At 45.4% G+C, this 19,954-nt stretch overlaps 1 protein-coding gene across 2 annotated transcripts in view; it reads right to left on the bottom strand.

Annotated features, from left to right (window-relative positions):
* The window catches only part of LOC114799894 (transmembrane protein 132C), a 169,702-nt gene that overhangs the window by 103,692 nt on the left and 46,056 nt on the right, over positions 1 to 19,954 (bottom strand). The window contains exons 1-2 of one of the 2 annotated variants that reach the window (XM_028996818.1): positions 15,552 to 15,668; positions 14,286 to 15,186 (exon numbers count right to left, since the gene is read on the bottom strand). In XM_028996818.1, coding sequence (XP_028852651.1) covers positions 14,286 to 15,186; positions 15,552 to 15,615 — 965 coding nt within the window. In that variant the 5' untranslated portion in view covers positions 15,616 to 15,668. Of the gene's footprint in view, positions 1 to 14,285; positions 15,187 to 15,551; positions 15,669 to 19,954 lie in introns of those variants that run through there. The other variant, XM_028996817.1, reaches the window with a different exon arrangement.

Below are 19,954 nucleotides of genomic sequence, written 5' to 3'. Positions count from 1 at the left end.
TTCGGGCCCTGACAGCCAGACTCTGCAACAGCTTCATCCCACAGGCCATCAGACACCGGAACACTCAGGGACTTTCCACTCTGGACTTACACACACACACACACACACACACACACACACTCGCACTACCTCCGTTATATTGTAATATATGTATATGCCTGTGTCCCCTGTTTGCACTTTATGTCAGTATGCAACTCTCGTCTAATTGTTACATGTAGCACCAGATTCCGGAGAAACGTTATTTCGTTTCACTATGTACTGTCTAACACGTTTATAGCTGAAACTTCAACTTCACTGACACAAACTCGCAGCCACTGGGAGTAGTTCACATCCTTAAAATGGCATAACTTTTCTACAGCTCCCTGTCACACTTACCAGCCGTTTGTTTTCCTAAATCCGAGATCACCGAGATTGTGTTACCATCTCCAGCAATATCCACGCCTTTGACTAAACACTGGAAAGTCATATCGAAGAATAATCGCTATCGTTGCTCCCGGCCCACAACAAAGACTGGCAGTGGGTGCGACTGGCTTCTGATTCACCGTGACTAAGCCAGCAGGTGTGTAGCAGAGCATCAAATATGGGAGTCAAGCTCAATTCCTGATTCACTAATCCAAGGACTGTGACTTACAATGTCACTTTTACGCACGGAACATACACTAATGTACGAACTGCAGAACTGTTTACAAATGGCCTTGCAGAGATGGTGTAAGATAAAGATAAATGCTGTAAATGTAAGATCTTTCAACCACTGAAAGCACTGTGAAAATGTGAAAATATAAAAATATGCAATATGCAAACATATATACTGTTCAGTAGTTTACTGATCAGCCAAAACATTATGACTGGGTAGGACAGACCCCTTAACGAAAAAGAATTCGCTGATGGCAGTGCCCTCTATCAGCAGGATCATGCAGCCTGCAATGGTGAAGAATGGTTTGAGGAACACAACAACAAGATTAAAATTGTCCTCTGAACTCTTTAGGCAATACACCCAAGTCTGATACCACAGCAGACACCTTCAGAGGTCTTATTGAGTCCATTGCTCCTTGGGTTTGATGGCAAAATATTAATGAAAGACTGAAAACAATGGCATTGTAAAATCTCACTATATTACATGAGAAATAAACCTCATAATTATTTAATTAATATTATTTGTGATCATGTATAGCGATGTATTGTAATAGTAATACATTACAACAACAACGTACACAGTAATGTAGTAATATAATAATGTAAAAAGAAGAATTTTTGCAGCATTATTTCATTGTCAGGTTCACCTTTTCAATGAGGCTTTTCAATGTTTCCCATTCAGACACTAAGATTCCATTCATTTACCACTAGACTCAAACCTTATTAAAAATACAAATAACACACACCATAAAAGCAACAGGAATCCACAGTGCCAATTCATTACCGTCCAAATTCTGGTTTATTCAAAGAAACATGGCCAAGAAAACCCTCAACTGTCAGCATTCGGTCTAAAAGACTTCATTAGCAGCATATCGACACATGTACTGTGACAATACACATCATCGACGGCGCAGCGGCATATGCCGAAGGCGTAAATAACTCCTCGGGCTGCATGGAGAGCTGGCGTAGGCCGGTGCTGTGTCGCTCCGACCAGGCTGTACTTGCTCGTCCATCTCCGGAGACCGGCATTTATGACGGAAGGTGGCCACCGCTCATTGGCAGATAATTGGCCGTGAACGAGCATAATGATTGTTATGTAAGCGGGCGGGAATTCATTTCCTCATCTATAATTCCACTTCAGGCCAGACTGGGCTGGAAAGCACATCACAAGTTTCGGACCGCTTTTTCATTGCCATCAATTATTCTTTTGTGACACTGACCCTTGCCAAGTTCCCCGCCATTGTTTAGGTGGGGTCAGAATTGCAATAAAAAAGCAATGCACAAATAAAGACTATTTGAACGCGTAAATGAAATGTAGTGTTTTAACATGGGGTACCACATCCACAGGGAATGTATTCCAAATAAAAATCCAGCAAGTTGACAATTATTTGTGTGGTGACAAATTGATGTTCGGTGTGGCCAAACTACTGCTGCTGCTGAAATAACGCATTAAGCCCAGTTCAGACTGTATGTTCCTAAATGAGGTCGCTAATGGACACCAACAGAAATCCGAGATTGGATCCATATCAGTGATTGATCACCAATGGCTGTGTGCGAACATGGTCGAAGATGCTCGCAAGCTTATCGCCGACCTCAACTATATATATAGTGGGGGGGTAAAAATGAATCTTATTAGCGACCCATCCCGACGCAGACGTGTAGGATTCTGCATCGATGCGGCGCAGAACACAATGGATTATGTCATGAGGACGTTGCTTGGTGGTTTTCTGCCAGGGACATAAGATTCTAGTTAAAAGGTAGTGTCGGTAGCGACTGTGTCTGCCTGATCTGAGTACAGCGCCGTTCCGGATAGGAGCTTGACCTCGTCCACATGGACGTTCAAAATGAACACCATTCGCAATTTTTCTGCACTTTGTAGCTGCGTTCGTTTGCCGCTTACTTGCCGCTGTTTAATGCTCGTCGGCGTTAAACATTCGCTGGGATCTCGACAGAAATTGACTCCAAGTAAAATGCTGCATGCAACGTTATTTGACTTCATTCGAACGTAAAGCCGGCTGAATTAATGGGATGCATCTTATTTCATTGATAATCGAATCAATCGAATCGAATCGTGAGACCAGTGCAGGTTCACACCTCCAATATTTAGTATGCTAGATGCCACCAACCTGGTACAGCACAGGGTGACGGAAAGTGACTTGGACATCACAGACCATCCTGCCCACATGTACCAATCACAAAACTTTATTTTTCACTCACTTTCCATAAACGCTCAGGGTTGTGGGTGCCGGAGCCCATGCAGGGACACTGGGTGCAGTGTGGGGACTCACCCAGGGACGCAGGGCATGCACACACATACACTCAGACGGCCACACCTACAGACAATCCAGAGCCACCAATTCACCTGGTGTGTAGGCCTTTGGCCCGCGGAAGAATCCAGAGGAAATGTAAACTCCAGACACACATATCTTTTTGAGGCAGAACTTTGTTTCGGAGGCCCAACAGTCCCCACCATCACCATCGGTTGTGTAGTCTGAACCCTTGTGACCCAATCATGGCAGAACGTTGTGTAGATGCGAGTTGTCCAGCCCTCCAACAACTCTGAAGGTCATGTAGTCTGCACCCTGGTATTTAATACCAGTTTGAACGTATTACTCGCTCGCTCCCTCGCTCAGTGTCCACCACCAATCAGCCGCTCCCGTTAGAAGTGCCTCCATTCATGTGAAACTGTACACTGTAAGTAAGCAGACCGACACGGACGCTGCTGGCGTTCGGGATGCTGCATCTGGAGATTAAAGCCAGTGGATCGGTGCGGAATGGAGAGATTAACACTAAGGAGTGTTTGGACTGTAAACAAGGTGACAAGGCTCCCCTGTCACTCTCTCTCTCTCTCTCAGCTGTTTGCGCCTCTGCATTAATGGCCGCCGCTGACAGCGAAGGTCTGCCAGCGAGCCTTAAGTGCTGCTAATGTTGGTAAATACTCTCAGCAGAGCTTTCATCCGAAGGACAAACACGTGAACTTGGATTCGATCTTCGCCAACACACACGCACAGTCAAATATAGTCAAATATAGACCGCAAAAATGTACACGCACGCACACACACACAGTCACTGTCAGAAACACGGTCACACACTATCAAACTGAGTTGCGCGTGCACTGTCACACTAGCAAGGGAGCAGTCACACTCACTCACATGTAGTGATGAACGGAGAGACACACCTGTACACACACACACACACACACACTGTTCCCGTTGTCTCCCTCCCTCGCTCGCTCTGTGTCCATCATCAATCAGCCGCTCCCGTTAGAAGTCCCTCCAATCAAGTGGAGGCGCAGGAACCCCCCGGCCCGGCCCGGCCTGTGATCTGTGATTAGGCGCGCAGGGTGAAGGTACCGCTGTTGTAGAAGCGGGGGACTCTCATGTTAATTAGTCCCGCAGAGCAGCGCGGCAGGCCGCGGTGACACAGTGCAGCCCTCCACCTACACACCGAGTCACCGTCACACAATCAAGCCGTAATTCACACTGGCACGTAGGTGCGTGTGGGGGCGTCGCCCTGTCCAGTCCAGCAAAGATAAACAAATATCTCTACTCTAATATGCATTATTACAAAATGTTCAAATTAAAAAGAAATATATGCCATTTGCATTGCTTCAAAATACTTTTACTAACAACATGTTTAACAGCCGTAACATGAATAATCTGAAATTAATAAAAATGGGTGCAACATTGTTAGGAAATGTTGTTGTACTTTGTAACTCTTAGTAACAGTTGTACATCCAACACATAACTCGGCAAGATAATACCGTCTTCCATAACGTCTGAGACTCTAAGGGTTCTGTGTTAACTGTATTGAATCAAGTGGATTCAAATTGAGTCTATTATTTATTATACACAAAAAAAATGAAGAAAAAATGTATATATATTTCAAGATTTTCTGGCATGGTATGCAATGAATGTAAATGCAAATGAAATAAAGACAAAACCTCTACATGCGATTTCTTGCATGAAGGAATTGATCTAGAGGAACGGATAAGAGTTAAGTGTCTTGTAAGAGTGGGCAGCTTAGCATAATTTGCTGACCAATAAACTGTGAGCAGGTGGTTAATGTAACCACACAACACCCACCCACCCACCCCCCCAGCCAGCCACCCACCCACCCACCCAGACACCCTCCCTCCCTCCCTCCCTCCCTCGCTCCGTGTTGTGTGCAGTACCTGCCACAGATGACAGCATGACTCAAGCAGCTCTGTGAAGTTGGCAGCCGTGCGGGTCAAAGAGAAATAACAGCACAAATGCTGCCTTCAACACAAAAGTATCACAAAAGAACAAGACGCGGCTTTTGGTGAAAGCGTAGCGGATACGGGGGTGGGGGCGTCTGGCACATACCCCCTCTCATGCTTATGAAGTCGTCCAACTGCTTCGTTTAACCTCTGAACCTGGAGTGCTGCTGAAGGAGCGTTGGAGGCGGCTTCTGTCAGCTCCGCTCGGAGCTCTGCACCAAACACGTTCACGGCGAGAGGCCTTTTTTCCTGCTCCAGGGTTTGGTTTCTCTTTTTTCGAAAGTTTCTTAATACTACACACAAAGGGTTTTGAGATTAATGCACAGATCTGCCAATTATGCCTACAAGTGTGTTGATAATTGTAAAACAAAGAACATATGCATTCATGTAAACTGATAGGCTGTTTTAGCCACAGTAACTCACTACCGCCTCTTCAGGCACTCAGCGGTATTGCAAGACAGAGTGAGCCGCTGCTAGCTGGTTAGCATGCTTATCAGGACAGATATGTTTGATGTGTCAAAATTGTTGTTTTTTTTTTTTACATTCAGTTGATTTCTTTTATCTTGGTAACACAATTTCTTTTCAAATCTCACCTTCAAAATTCAACATATCTTTTATATGTTATAAAGGAAGCCGCCCCGTAATCAGAAGGTTGGGCGCCTGTCATGGCTGCCCACTGCTCAACAAGGGTGACAGTTAAAAGCAGAGGACGCATTTCTTTTTGTGGCACCGTGTGCTGTGCTGCTGTGTTTCACAATGACAGTCACTTCACTTTCACTTCACTTGAGTTATTTACTCCATCTAGTCACTGAATAATAAAAATGTCATCTAATGTTCCAAGGAGATATAGACAGATTTGTCGGTGCCAGTTTGAGAAAGATTGATATTCCAGTATGGAGAGCGAATAGTGAGGTTCGGCTTTTAAATGTTTTAAAGGAGTGGGTCTGAAATTCTTCTCACGACAATAGCCAACAAAAAAAAACGCATTTAAGACTGATATTAAAAACATGAGTGTATTGAACAAGATTGCACGGGGCACTGTTTTACTGCTAATGATCTATTAGCCAATGCCTTACTCTGTCAATACTGCTGTCTAACACACAACATGAGAGGAGATTAACTGCACTGATCTCAGGATATTAAGAACAATGAATTAGACGGCATTTACACACACACACGGCAGCTGGGAATATTAACAATTATATTTCAGAAATCACACCGCACTCTACAGTCCCTCAACACCCGGAGACTCATCTCCACTTTTTTTATTCAGAAGCTCTATGTTATTGATGCAGTAACTACACAGACGAGGCATGTGAAACATCTGGAAAGACACAGTTCATTAGTCAAGGTGGGCTTGGAGGGCGTCGGCCGCGGGGAGGACCTTCGTCTCCTTTGGGCCTGCTTGCGGCGCAGACCGGCTCAGGCTTCGGTTCAGGGGTGTTTCTAAGTGGCTCGGAGATCCTATCTGATCCTGAGTAAATCCCAGTAAATCCCTGAACACACACACGTGGCCGCGCGACGCCACGCCACGCCCCAGATATCGCCATTGATCGCCGCTTCGCCCTCCACACACACACAGCCACTGTCCACGCTCAACACCTTCTTCCTTTTGGAGCGACCTGGAGTGACTGTGTGTGTGTGTGTGGTCATTTTAACAGGGCCTATTACGTGCGTGTGAAGGAAAACAGTGCTTATTATTATAGGTTAGCAGTGGCATCATTTTTATACATTTGATTCAAGTTACCCCCATGGACCTTGCAAAGACGTTACGTGAGAGAGTTCTGCCCACGACGCCTCCCCACCCTGTCTGGAGCAGCCAGCGTCTGCACACCCCACACTCATCTGCACACAAAGAGCCTGTCGCCGAGGTCGCTTAACTCCCCACAAATTAATGCTGATTAACATTTACAGTCTGCGTTTGAAGTGTTTGGTTCACTTTAGTCCTGTCGACACACACATTATGATTCATGTCTATAAACAAAGAAGCGGCGCGCAAGAAAACATCCCGTCTCCCAGCCTACGCGTTCCTCAAAAGTGTGACAAGATATGTTGGTTTTTTTTTTTTTTTTTTTATTCTAGTTTAATCAACGGCATTCGGAAGTGTGAATTCCAATTAAAGTGTCAAAAGAGGAGAAACGCCTAACCGGCTTTGCAAACGGGGATAAAAGTTCATGAACTGCTGCACCACAACAAACCCACTTGGCAATTAGAGGGGGAGGGGCTTATGGTAGACAGTCTCACAGGGTCATAGCAGGAGCTCTACAACTGCAGCATTCAGAAGAACTGGTGAGATCATGGCGCCATGACATGGGAACCAGTGAACTCTGACCTTTCACAAAATTTCCCCTTCCGAACCCATGAAAGCCACCATTCACATGCACACATGTGAACGCACCATGCATCACTGTCACCTTCACTGCCACCGCTGGCGCCATAATACAGTAACATGTCTGCACGTTATTTGGGGCCATTTTTCCTCTGACTGTACAAATTCTCATTCACTCGCTGTGTTCATATTTTACCTCCGGCGAAACGTATCGGTTCTCCACATTGTAATATCTTGCAGTCATCACGGCACCTTATTTAATTCTGCAGGCTTACAACTATTTTATTCTACTCATTGCACTCTAGTTGTATTATTATTCTATTGTAGTCTTATTTTACTGGCCTACTCTAAACATTAATAGTTGTTTATTTATATGAATTTGGATGGGGAATTTGGCCCTGACCCTGACAAAGCGGTTATGAACACCGAATGAGAGTAAAATTCAGCTCATCACCAGTGATCTGTCAATAACGCCTGTAGTAGAGAAAGACAAATTCCTCTCCTTGAGAAGAACCCCTCATCATGTTAACCTCAGGACCTGACGTAGTTCACGGATGAACGTCAGAATAGCAACATGCACAAGTGTCCTCTGAACTTCACTGAGTGGAGAAGGACCACGAGAGAGCCAGAGAAGCGGATGTGGGTGGGCTGGCTGTCTGGCCGGAAGCTGGGAGGACTCCCCATGCAGCTAGGAGGGTTGGGAAGGGCCGTGAAGATGCCGCTCAGGAGATGCCTTGGCTGGTGCTGTGACCTCCTCCACAGTCACAGATCACGTGGGAATGGTGCGGATGCAGCTCTTTCCGTTTCTATTGACAGGGGAGCTGAGATGGGTGGAGCTTTAAAGAGACAACGTCTTTAACATTGATTTGCTCTTCTCATCACTCACGGAGCAGCCTTCTGAATTGAATCCACAGATGCTGATCCACAGATCTGTCAGATTAAGTGCAAACTAGATCCTCTGCTGGATATGAATGTTGTCAAATGTTGTCACAAATCTGTCAGCTATTTACTACTACACTGAAATAAATAAATAAAAAATGCATACAAATTCATAAAAACCATAACTGCTTTCATGAAAACCTTATAAAACATGATACAAATATGTACATTGACAGGTCTACTATTTACATATGTCATGTGGGTCTGATGTGTGTATCATTTTTTTAGGTACATAAAAAGATACATAAAAAAATATAAATCTACTTCAGACAATACAGCCTGTCAAAAGGTACTAGCACATCATTCTATGCAAGAACAATATGAACTGACCTCCTAAAAATCTTTAATTATTACATCATTTCATCCGCTCCAATATCCATGCGAATACGAACTGACATTCCATGTGGATTTGGAATGGAACGTACCCCACAACTCATTTTCAGCCAAGACATGATTCTTGAAAATAAACACAAATAAATCATGCGCGTGAGACATGTTCTGCACCCTGTCTTTGTTTCAGCCTTGTTTCACCTCAACTCTGTCACGAAGGCCCCGACATGTTCCCTGCTCGCCTGAATCACCGCGGTTATTTTTATTTGGCGAGACCCCGCGATGGCGCGGCTGAAATAACCGACACTGCGTGTTAGTGACACAGAAACACACCGACTGAGGTGGCGGAGTGAACGGGTGAATGGCGTACCTTTTACACGGAGGCCTGCTCTCTTAGTCCAACATCCGTGTGCTGAGTGTTGGCATCGAGCGGCAGAAAGAGAGAGAGGGCGACGAGCCTGTCGCCGCGTTCGAGACCTTCCATTTCTTCTCGGGCTTAACATAATCATTTCTCCTCGCCGCAGATGAAACGCACCTAAGGCTTATTATATCCCTGCACAGGTACAAATCCCAGTCCCACTTCACCCCAAGGTCCCCTGTGCCCTCCAGCCACGCTGGGGACAGCAGATTATGCCAGGGCAGGCCACCGCGCCGGAGTGAAGTGATGGCCCGGAGCCAATCTCAACTCTCTAATAACCAACTCTTGCCATCCAGAACTGGGGCCTGAGGGCCGAGGGAGATGCACCAGAGGGGGAAATCACAAGGGGACATCACCATAGTACGGAAGCCGGCCATGGCACAGTAGAGTTACATCTAACAAATCTATAGTCCAATATATATGATATTATCAAAGTTTAATTCTTGCAAATAAAGTGACTCCAAATTATTCAGTTATTTCTGTGCAAACTGTGCAAAAGATGTGCAAATTAAATATGATTTTTTTTTTTATTAAAAAGTTAAAAATCCCACATCAAAATAACAAAGTGTTCTCGCTGTTTAAATTGGTGATAACAATTTGCTGCCACACCACTGGCCTAAGACTCTGGTGACCCAGGCATAACCATATTTTTAAAAGCGCACGCAGTACCAGGAGACCAAGGTAGAAATGCAAAAAAAGTCATGTTGCTTACTTCAACCACTTTAAATAAAAGACCCATTTGTGTGTCTGTGTCAACTTATATGAGTGTGTATATATATACATTACAGGCCAAAAGTTTGGACACACATGGTAGATTCTCACTGAAGGCATCAAAACTATGAATGAACACATGTGGAGTTATGTACTTAACAAAAAGTGGAGACCTGACCTCCACAGTCACCGGACCTGAACCCAATCCAGATGGTTTGGGGTGAGCTGGACCCCAACAAGTGCTAAACACCACTGGGAACTCCTTCAAGACTGTTGGAGAAGCATTTCAAGTGACGACCTCTTGAAGCTCATCGAGAGAACGCCGAGAGTGTACAAAGCAGTAATCAGAGCAAAGAAACTAGAATATAAAACATGTTTTCACTTATTTCACCTTTTTTTGTTAAGTACATAACTCCACATGTGTTCATTCAAAGTTATACACACACACACACACACACACACACACATAATTATATATATTCATAAATATAATGTATATATGTATGAATGTGTATGTTTATGTGTGTGGGTGTGTGTGTATTAATGTATATCTAGTAGGACTTAACCCTTTGTTTACCCAGGGGAAGTCATTACAGTAATGTTAGCATTAGATAAATAAATGAATGTGTTGTAAAATGTACATTAATCCTGCGCAGCGCCGCTTGTAAATTCAGTGACGTTTCGGGAGGACAGCGGTCTTCCTCTTGAGAAGTTCATCTCTCCACAGACTCATCAGGACTCCCTCCCCCCTACCGGCGCTCCAGCCGTTAATTACCAGCGTGGCTTGTCTGAATGAATATTTAAGATGAGGTCAACGAGGGCAGCGGCAAAGGAAAAGGAAGAGAATAGGAGGGGAGAGAGCGAGGAAGAGGGACAGAGAGGGAGAGACATTGTCTCTGAGGATTTATGGCGGCCTCGTCGCCCCACCACAGAGAGGAGCCTTGTACTGATGCAGCATGGGATGCGAAGGCGTCAACAGAGACACAGTGTGTGTGTGCAGCGCCCGCAAGCAAACATTATCACTCTAGAGCACAGCAGGGGTGAAATGTGTGTGTGAGTGTGTTGCCAGGGAGCAACAAGGAGATACAAGGAAGCACATAACTTTTATAGTGCTAACTAAAGGTTTTTTTTTGTGTGTGTGTGTGTGTGTGTGTGTGTGTGTGTGTATGCTTGAAACAAGAGACTAGAAGCCCAACACCCTTCCACAGAAAACAATCCGTCTTGCCTTGGCACTGAACTATGAAAAGTGTGGGCCACCAGCCTGCAGGTAAAGCTCCGCCCCCAGGAAAGCCTTGTTTACTTGGTGTAGAGTTTTAATCGGCCGTGTCAGGTAATTCATCAAGCAAATGCACTCGAAACTTCATTTCATCCAACACATTGAGTTATTGAAGGCGCGGCCCCCGTCTACCCGCAGAGCTCAATTCAAATGAAAGCACATTTTGGCTTCACGTTACCTGGGAAATTGTTCAGAGATCCCTATTCTTTGAGGCCTTCGAGTGTATAACATTTCCAAAGCCCCTGAGCCAAGTGTTCCTGCAGAAGTATAATACGCCCAGATGGTGCACTTTATCAGCAAACCACGCGAACAACATAACAGCAGAAAGCCTCCTTGGGTAGGACTGTTAACACTGTCGGCTTCTCAGGGTTCCTAAAACTGCTTTGTTTTACAATCAATGAGAAGCAAAAAACTGTCAGTGGATAATATATTCCTCACCCCCCTCAAGTCGAGAAAATCCAGTTAGAGCATTAATCATCCCCTCCTTTCCTGCGGCTCCTCTACCCCTTAAAGAACCGAACAATTTGGACAATCGTCCGATAGACTTTTGGGATTGACTAGTAGAATCGGCTTTTCAGTTGTGGATAAACTGGAGACACTGTGGGTTACCGTGCCCAGTTGCAACACCCCAGTTGGCCAACGGTCTTATTCCAATCCGATCCGATCCCGATCCGTTACTGCAGATACTGATACCCATTCCAAGACAAGTGAGCTTTTTTGCTTTAATATTATTGTTTGTTGCTATGGAGACATGTGTCTATTAAATACATCTCTATTCACAGATTCTTCTTTCTTCTTTCTACTATAAGTGGATCGGCCTGTCTCAATGATGATGATGTAATGATGTCATTATCGAGACTGATCCGATATTGTATTGGCTCAGGCCTGTGCAACTTTCAATTGCATCATGGTGTATTTGCCTGAGAAGTCAGATTTAGTCCAATTTCAGTCTAACACGTTTCCTGAAGTATTAAAGTCTGTTTTAGTTGGTTTACCACAATAATTCGTAAATGTTGGCCTGTTGGGTTTGCGCTCAATTCCTATCATTGTAGTCGGGTTCTGGCTTGGGCTCAATTCGAGTTGGGTCGGTTCGAGCTTGCACAGTAAATTAGCAGTCAGCAAACAGGAAACTGTTCTATAGTACCTATCCTTTCCATATAATTGTTCCATATAATCTGTTTCAGTGATTGGTAAGAAAGTCTAGTGCTCGTAGCCTGCACAAAATCCTCTATCTCTCCAAATAGGCTAAATAGTTTTATTGAATTGTCTGTGACACATATCAAATCAATAACTGAGCAATTAATAACAACAACACTAAAAATAAAATTATTAATGAAACACCCCCATTCCTTAGGCCCATCCACCCCGTCCATTGTCAGTCGGTCAAAGGGAGCGTGGGGCGGCAGTTGGTGGTGGTGGGGTTTAGTGGAATGTCTCTTATCTGTCTTCAAAACTTGAGAGCCTCTTTCTAATTTGCCTATACCTTCTACTCATGGCGATGGTCATTTTTCTGATGTGTCAACAAGCTCAAGTTCATTTATTTGATTTATTTTAAATGTACAATTGGTGTGCCATTCTGATAGGTTGATCTGTTGACACCAGCCCTGACTAATAATAACCTTGTCTTAATCATGTAATGGGTTTTAAAAGATAAAAAAGAGATTTAAAGAAAATGTGAAAAGACAAAAATTTGACTAAAATGTCATCAGTTTTTGTTGACTAAAATATTCCTGGATAATTCTGACTAAAATAAAGTTTTAGTCAGCTGAAACCTGACTAGACTACATTGAGTATTGTTTGACTAAGACTAATAATAACTAAAATAACAGCTTGAGAACAGGCCTGCAAAACCGCCTATAGTAATGATAGACTTCATCTCTCTATTCACTCACTAACAAAGCTGTTCTGCTTCAAAAAAATCTTTTCAGTCAATACTCAGTCCTTAGAATACTCAGCCTTATCACCAGATTTCCTGAATTTTATAAAAAGAGAACTTGAAGCACCAGAGAGTCTTGAATATCTCAAGAGAGATTAGTGGGATTGGCGCCACTCGGCATCGAGACTGTGCAAATTCACAGCACGTGTGGAAATCTGGTGCAATTCGCCCCGGAGTCATGCGAAACGACGCAGTGCAGCCAAAGTAGGGAGATTATACGTGTAAGCTGTAGCACATACTTTGCGGAGCGAGTCGCAGTCAAGTAGATCTGAGCAAACCCACCAAGCCACTGGGTTCAGGAGCAATGGGAGCTTTAATTACAACCTCTACAGAGAGTTTCGGCTGTCATTAAGGAGATCCTGAGGTTCGGCCCCTTTTAATCCATATTTAAACCTTTCACAAGGAAACTGATTGATGAAGACCGTTGAGACATTGAACGCTGCTATCTGATGATTAGGTATTGGAAAAATCCGGGAATGATCAAAGACCGCCGTGGGGGCCACTGCCTTTTACGTTCTCTTTTAGCCTCGCATCAATATTGCATTTCTCAATGAATATCATTCATCACTGGACAAAGGAATACAAGTTTTTATCACAAGACCTGTACATATGAAATATTGTTTTCACTGGAGTTATTGAAAAATATGCCCCTTTCGAATACCAGCCTGAACTTACCAGCCAACTTACCAAAAGCTATTTTGTCATACGTCACATTCCAGGGATGGTGGCCATCTGGGGTTTTTTGTGTTGTGTCGACCTGTTGCACCTGTTTAAGTATGCACCTTCTGATCTCCTCGTCATACTGAGGTCACCTACCATTGTTTTTTGCTTTGAGTCACCTGTATATGTATGTTGATGCCTGGTCGGCACAATTATGGCATTCTACCTTCTCTACAGATTAAGTTAGACAGCAGGGATGTTTTCCAAAAATCCTGAAGGTTTATACGGAACACTTTCTTATCAGTGACTCATGTTAATGAGCACCTCATGAAGCAGCTTTTGAAGCAGCCATGAAGGTACAAAGAGGCGACCCTGAAAAATCAGATTCATCAAACCTACTTCACTTTCTCCTCTTACAACAAATACTAAACATGTTTCTTTGTTGGATTCTTCAAAATCATAGTCTCCATAACCGCCACAAAGTGGGTTAGTGTGTGTGTGTGTGTGTGTGTGTGTGTGTGTGTGTGTGTGTGTGTGTGTGTGTATATATTGTTATGTATTTATGTCTTTCCATTAGGCATTCACAATTTCAATTTGCACAATTTGACGTTTAATAGATCCCACTGTCTTGAGAATGGTCACAGTTGGTCAGCAGCACTCCACTGATGAAAGAAGTAGTGTGGGGCTCACAAACCATGTAGAGCCTGTAGGATCCTATATGGTAGCTTGGTAATTGGTCCAGAATTTTGTAAATTGACTAAATCAAAGTATGGGTATATCTGTGACTGTGTGGGGTTCTATACATTCTCTCACCTTATCGTGAAGTGTTCCACGGTGGCAGCAGTGCTCATGTTGATCTGAAAACCGACAGTCTGCCCCTGTCTGACCGGACTGGGCGGCACCAGAATCTCCACATTGTCGTCCAACCTGAGGTGGCTCCCTTGTAGCTTACTGTCCCCACCTCCCAATGCCACCTTCCCCAGGCTCTGTACTTCCGGTTCTTTCATTCCAGCTGTATATCCAAACATCTGTCCCCTCCTCCACTCCCTGGGAGCAGGGCACCGCCCTCCAGGGCCCTCTGAAGGATGAATGGAGTAGTAGAGCTCCAAGCTTGGGGGTGTAACATCCTGGGTCCTCCTCCGGGTCTGCACTGGGTTGAACCAGCCAACAGGGACATCCAGCTTAGCCACGCACCTCGCGTGACTCCCCTCCAGTTTGCACTGGGTGATGATAGGGGCTTCTGCAGGGTCCCGCTGGGTCGTGAGCCGAGCGCAGGGCGGCTGGTCCACCACGGGCTGATCCTCCTCCCAGCGCCACCCGGCCAGGTAGAAGAGCACCTGAGCCTGTGGCCGCTCCACCCCCAACCTCCGGGCGACCACGTGGGCCCGAATCTTCCAGGGTGAGGTGAGCTGGGCGGGGGAGTTCAGCAGCCGCGCTGGCAGGCTGTGGAACAGCCCCGGTGGCACGGGCGCCTCTGCCGACAGGTTGCCATAGCTACAGTTGATTGACAGCATGGAGGAAGCCCCGCCCTCAGGTAGGTGTGCGAAGAGCGTCTCACTTCGTGTCTGCAGGCTGCCATTCCGCATCACCTCCTGACCAGCCTCCCTCAGGAAGAACCAGGATTCGGCTCCCTGGAGCTGGCAGGACACGGGGAGGTACGTTGGCAAGGAGGAGAACTTGGGCTGCGCCTCCACACCTCCACGACATTCCACCACTGCAGAGGGACAGACAGGGCAATTAGCAGAGCAACACGCAACAAGACTGCTGTGCGTCTTCACACAAAAAAAAAAAAAAAAGAATTTGGTTGGTTCATTATTGCAGTGATTCATTTTAAACAACAATGTCAGAAGATTCTTTTTGAGTGTGGAGAAGATTACTGGCCTGCACCAACTATGACATGACTGAGAACTTTCCAACAAATGATTAAAACCTGACAGGAGAGAAGTGGACCATCATCTCAGCAGAAAAACCGCGGTTCCGAAAACCAATCCTGAATGGCAGTGATTGGAGATCAGAGTGTTGGATGTAGAAGATGGAATGCTCTGTTTAGGGGTGAAAGTAAAGATCATTTCCACACACCCCGTACAAGAAAGAGAGTCGCCTGTTGGTGAAGCGAGTCCATGCAATGACAGCAGGTGCACATTTCGAAATGGTCCAGGGAGCACGAGGCATCATTCTCACGCGTCTTTGGGATGCTCCCATTTAGTTATTTAATACAAACATCTCCAGACTGAGCTAAATGTGGTGACATGAGTTTCTCCAAACTTGGTGACAAGGCCGGGCAGAGTCCTCACGCCACCGAGCGGGCCAGATCAAGCAGACGGTTGTAACGTCAACAGGACAGACCGAGCGTTTCAAACGCTCGCCAGCAGACCAACGCTCACTGATGGGACCACTGATGGGACCACGTCCATCTGGACGGGACGGGGCCACGGGGAGGATCTCTGGACACACACACTGCGCCCCGTCGCGATGCACACCGAAACGGCACACCGCGCTCAATATGCTGGTGCCGTGGAGACATCGTCCTACACGCTGACGCCGGGTACACACACAGCAACGTGCAGATACGACACTGACACGTGACCCGCACGCGTGACCACCGCGCTCCACCGCGTTACAGCGTAACCAGAAAGTGTGGGTTTACAGGCTGACAAACACAAAGCAAATGATTTTATCCAGCCAGCCATTAATTCTTAAAAAAAATAAAAAATTGTGAAGTGATTGTCACGTGATACACAGCAGCACAGCACACAGTGAAATTTGCCCTCTGCATTTAACCCATCACACTGAGTGAGCAGTGGGCAGCCATGACCGGCGCCCGGGGAGCTGTGTGTGGGGACGGTGCTTTGCTCAGTGGCACCTCAGTGGCACCTTGGTGGATCGGTATTCGAACCGGCAACCTTCTGATTACAGGGCCGCTTCCTTAACCGCTTCCTTAACCACCACTGCCCCAGGTCAGTGTCGGGGACGCCTGATTGAGGCCCAGTTTTATCATTTCGGTAGTTTTTTTTACTGTCGTATATTTGGACTGTGGGAGGAAACAATGGTGGAAATCACCGTTTTATCAGTACGCTGTTCTAATAGCAGCGAAATAAAGCCTAATGCAACATGCCTTGAAGTACAGACTCACCAACCACAGCCACTTCACGCCGGAGCCCATCCTGGGGCGCAGAAAAGGAACTGGAATAAAATGTTGTGATGATTTTCATGACGATTCAAAAAGAGTAAAACTGCACATGGATCAGCATGCAGCTCCACGAGCCACGGCCAACCACTTCATGTTAATCTAACAATACAGGTTTTAATTTAGTTTGGAGACAGAGATTTTTTTTGATGGTTTGATGGTTTGATGGTTTGCGGGAAGAAAAAAAAAACAAATGAACTCAGAAAAAAAAAAAGTCTCTCTCACTTCTGCAGCGTGGCGTTCCAGATCTTCTTGAGACTTGTCTAGTGGGCTGCAGATGGAACAGACGTGTGAAAATATAATGAAGTTTCGGGGCAGCGCCGCGTCTCCTGGTGTGAGCTTAAATTCATAAAAATCCCTTCGGTGGCACCTGATCGGAATCCTCCTCCCACCTCAGAGAAAACAGGGACGGGCGTGGCATCGGAGGAATCGGCCGCCGCATTTCCATTAGCACTTGTGCCACGACAAACAATTTCGGTAAAAATCGCAACGCGCCGGGCTCCGGAGACGGAATGAAGAATAAATAAAAAGTGGGGCCATTTGCCCTGCCCCTGGGGAATGGTGATATTGAGGTTATGTACAATAAAATAAACAGCGACGGCGGCGGGCGGTAAAGCAGCGCCGACGGGGACATCAATCTGTGACAAAGGCGGATTCTTTATTGAGTGTTCAGGGCGAGCGAGTGGCCCATAATTCTGTGCAGAAACACCTCCCATCAGATTTGTTTCTGCTGCCTGGCCCAAGGTTTTCTGCCCAACACGGGGCCTGCGTCACCTCCCACTTCACCTCCCGCTTTTACCCCCCAAAAAAAACGTCCCCCACATAGAGGACCATGAATCATTCAGATAAAATCTACAATGTCGCCTTGTAACCTCCCTGCGGCTAATTCTCTTCTAATACGCCTTCCATTCCAACAGCACTCTGTTGATCAGAAGCGCTTCATCGGTGGTCGGTTTATGAAGTAAGGACAGATGGAACGATGTGGTGGATGGGAGGTTTGGATTGGACGCCAGTTCAGCTGTCCATTCAGGATGGGTTATAAATATCATTTTGTAAAGTGGTTATTTGCAGGGTCTGTATTGCACGTGATGTTTGTAAAATTGTACTGATGACTGAATACTGAGTATATTGCCATAAATGTAGGGGTGGTAGTAGCCTAGTGGGTAAGACACTCGCCTACAAACCAGACAAAGGTTCAAACCCCACTTACTACCACTGTGTCCCTGAGCAAGACACTTAACCCTGAGTTGCCCCAGGGGGACTGTCCCTGTAACTACTCGTTGTGAAGCGCTCTGGATAAGGGTGTCTGAAAAATTCCATAAATGTAAATGTTTTCACTAACAATGCATAAAATGTCATGAATTTTTGCAAAATTGCTTTTGTAAAATGTGTAAACGGCAATGCTGTATCAAAATTAGTTTCATCAGTCTTATATTTTTTGTAATAATACTAAACTTGTGAATTACTTTTTACATCAACATGAATAAAGCCCCAACATGAGATGCCCTTCGGAAGCGGTCACATCACCTTCACATGCGTGGCTTTTATGACCAATTAAATGTGATGGTACAGTTCCTGGCAACTGGAATATCAATATCATGTATGTTAACTGACTGTCATCTAGATTTAATAAAAACTAACTATATTCTAAATTCTGTCTCATAAAAAAATGGATGTAAATACATTATTTTTGTAAAATGTGTACATATTGCCACACCATGTAATCCAGAACATCCAAAACCTGGACATAAGCAACATCAAATGAGAATCGCTCTGGCACTGCTTGTTCCCAACGGTTCCCTTAATTCACTGACTTTTGTCCTCTGGCCTTTCTGATCTTCAGCATCTGTCTAAATCCTTTTCCAAAAAACGTTGACCTTGCAGCAAGTTCAAAGCTGCAGTGCAGACTCCAGAACACTCTCGGGGGCCCGAGGTTATGATTAACAGCCTTCTGTGTGTCTGCAGAGCCGCAGGACACACTGTACGTCCCTCTTTTACACTCCGTCTCTGTCACACACACACAATGCACCTAACAAACTCCATCTGGAGACACACACACACCTACACACACCTACCACAGACAATTGTAAAAAAAAAAACATTTTTTGGTCACCCTCGATGTGAGAAAGATGAAAACACATTCAAATTACCTCCAGCAAAAGGGATTTGTCTCTACGTTTTAAGACTTTTTTTCCCTCATTAAATTCATTTTTCACCCCATTGGCAGATCACTTTGCTTGATTTATTCGAGTCGAGCCCCTACTTTTATTGATTTTTGCTGTATAAACAGCTACATACGCAGCGTCCACATAAAGCAGAGGCACACAATGGCAGCGCTCCTAAATAAACGAGCAAACCCGACATCCACCGCCCCCATAAACACACACAAAAGGTGCTGGCAAAATCCATCCACCCGTGATGAATGTGACAAAAAAAAAAATACAAGGCGGACACTAAAAATGTGCCGGTCAGAAGCTGCATTTTCATACGACCACCGCTCTTGGCCTGTCAGTGGATTTGAGAGATGGACACGCCAGGTTAATTGCCCTTGGCCCCCCAACTGAGGGATGGTCCAATTTCTTCAGAGCAAGTGTTGCTGGTGACCTCCGACCTCATGTTTAACAGAGGGAGCCCTCATTGTCCCTCTGCAATCTGTCAAAATGACCCGTCTTCTTACCACCAAACACCTGTTTTGCCTCCACAAGCTTCCACGGCTCCTAGGTTACATGCAGCAGGCCACTCATTGGACATCGACCTAATCACAATAATGACGGGTTCACCAAACACCCGGTCATATTTTCGCAAAATATGAATTCACGCGAGTGACCTTTCGGATGAAATTGAATGGCTGACTCGCGCCTGGTGGCGAGAACATCATATCGTTCTGTGGCAGGAAGCGGTCTGGTTCTAAATGCAACCCGGCACCTTATTTCCCGGTGAACGTGTGATGTAATTAGGGGACGCATATCCATCCCTGACGCCCGGACCAAAACGGGGGGCTGTTTCCCCCTGCAGCCGACAGGCACCAGATTTCCTCATTCATCTCCCTCAGACATAAAGCGATTAGCCTATTTACTCACTTCAGCGCCACTCCTGATGAGCTTGTCATTACGGAACATCACTCAGACACAAGGGGTTATTAAAGCGGGTGTCTGAGGTGTCGCCGTGGCCGCAGACGGTCTGATGCTGTCCACAGAGGTGTGGACTCGAGTTACATGACTTGGACTGGAGTCATTAATTTGATGACTTTAGACTCGACTTGACAAAATGTAAAGAGACTTGCAACTCGACTTGG

The sequence above is a fragment of the Denticeps clupeoides genome, chromosome 11 (genome assembly GCF_900700375.1).
Source record: "Denticeps clupeoides chromosome 11, fDenClu1.1, whole genome shotgun sequence".
Classification (NCBI taxonomy): Eukaryota; Metazoa; Chordata; class Actinopteri; order Clupeiformes; family Denticipitidae; genus Denticeps; species Denticeps clupeoides.
Note: the sequence above shows the minus strand (reverse complement) of the source record. Positions and strands in the feature narration are given on the sequence as shown.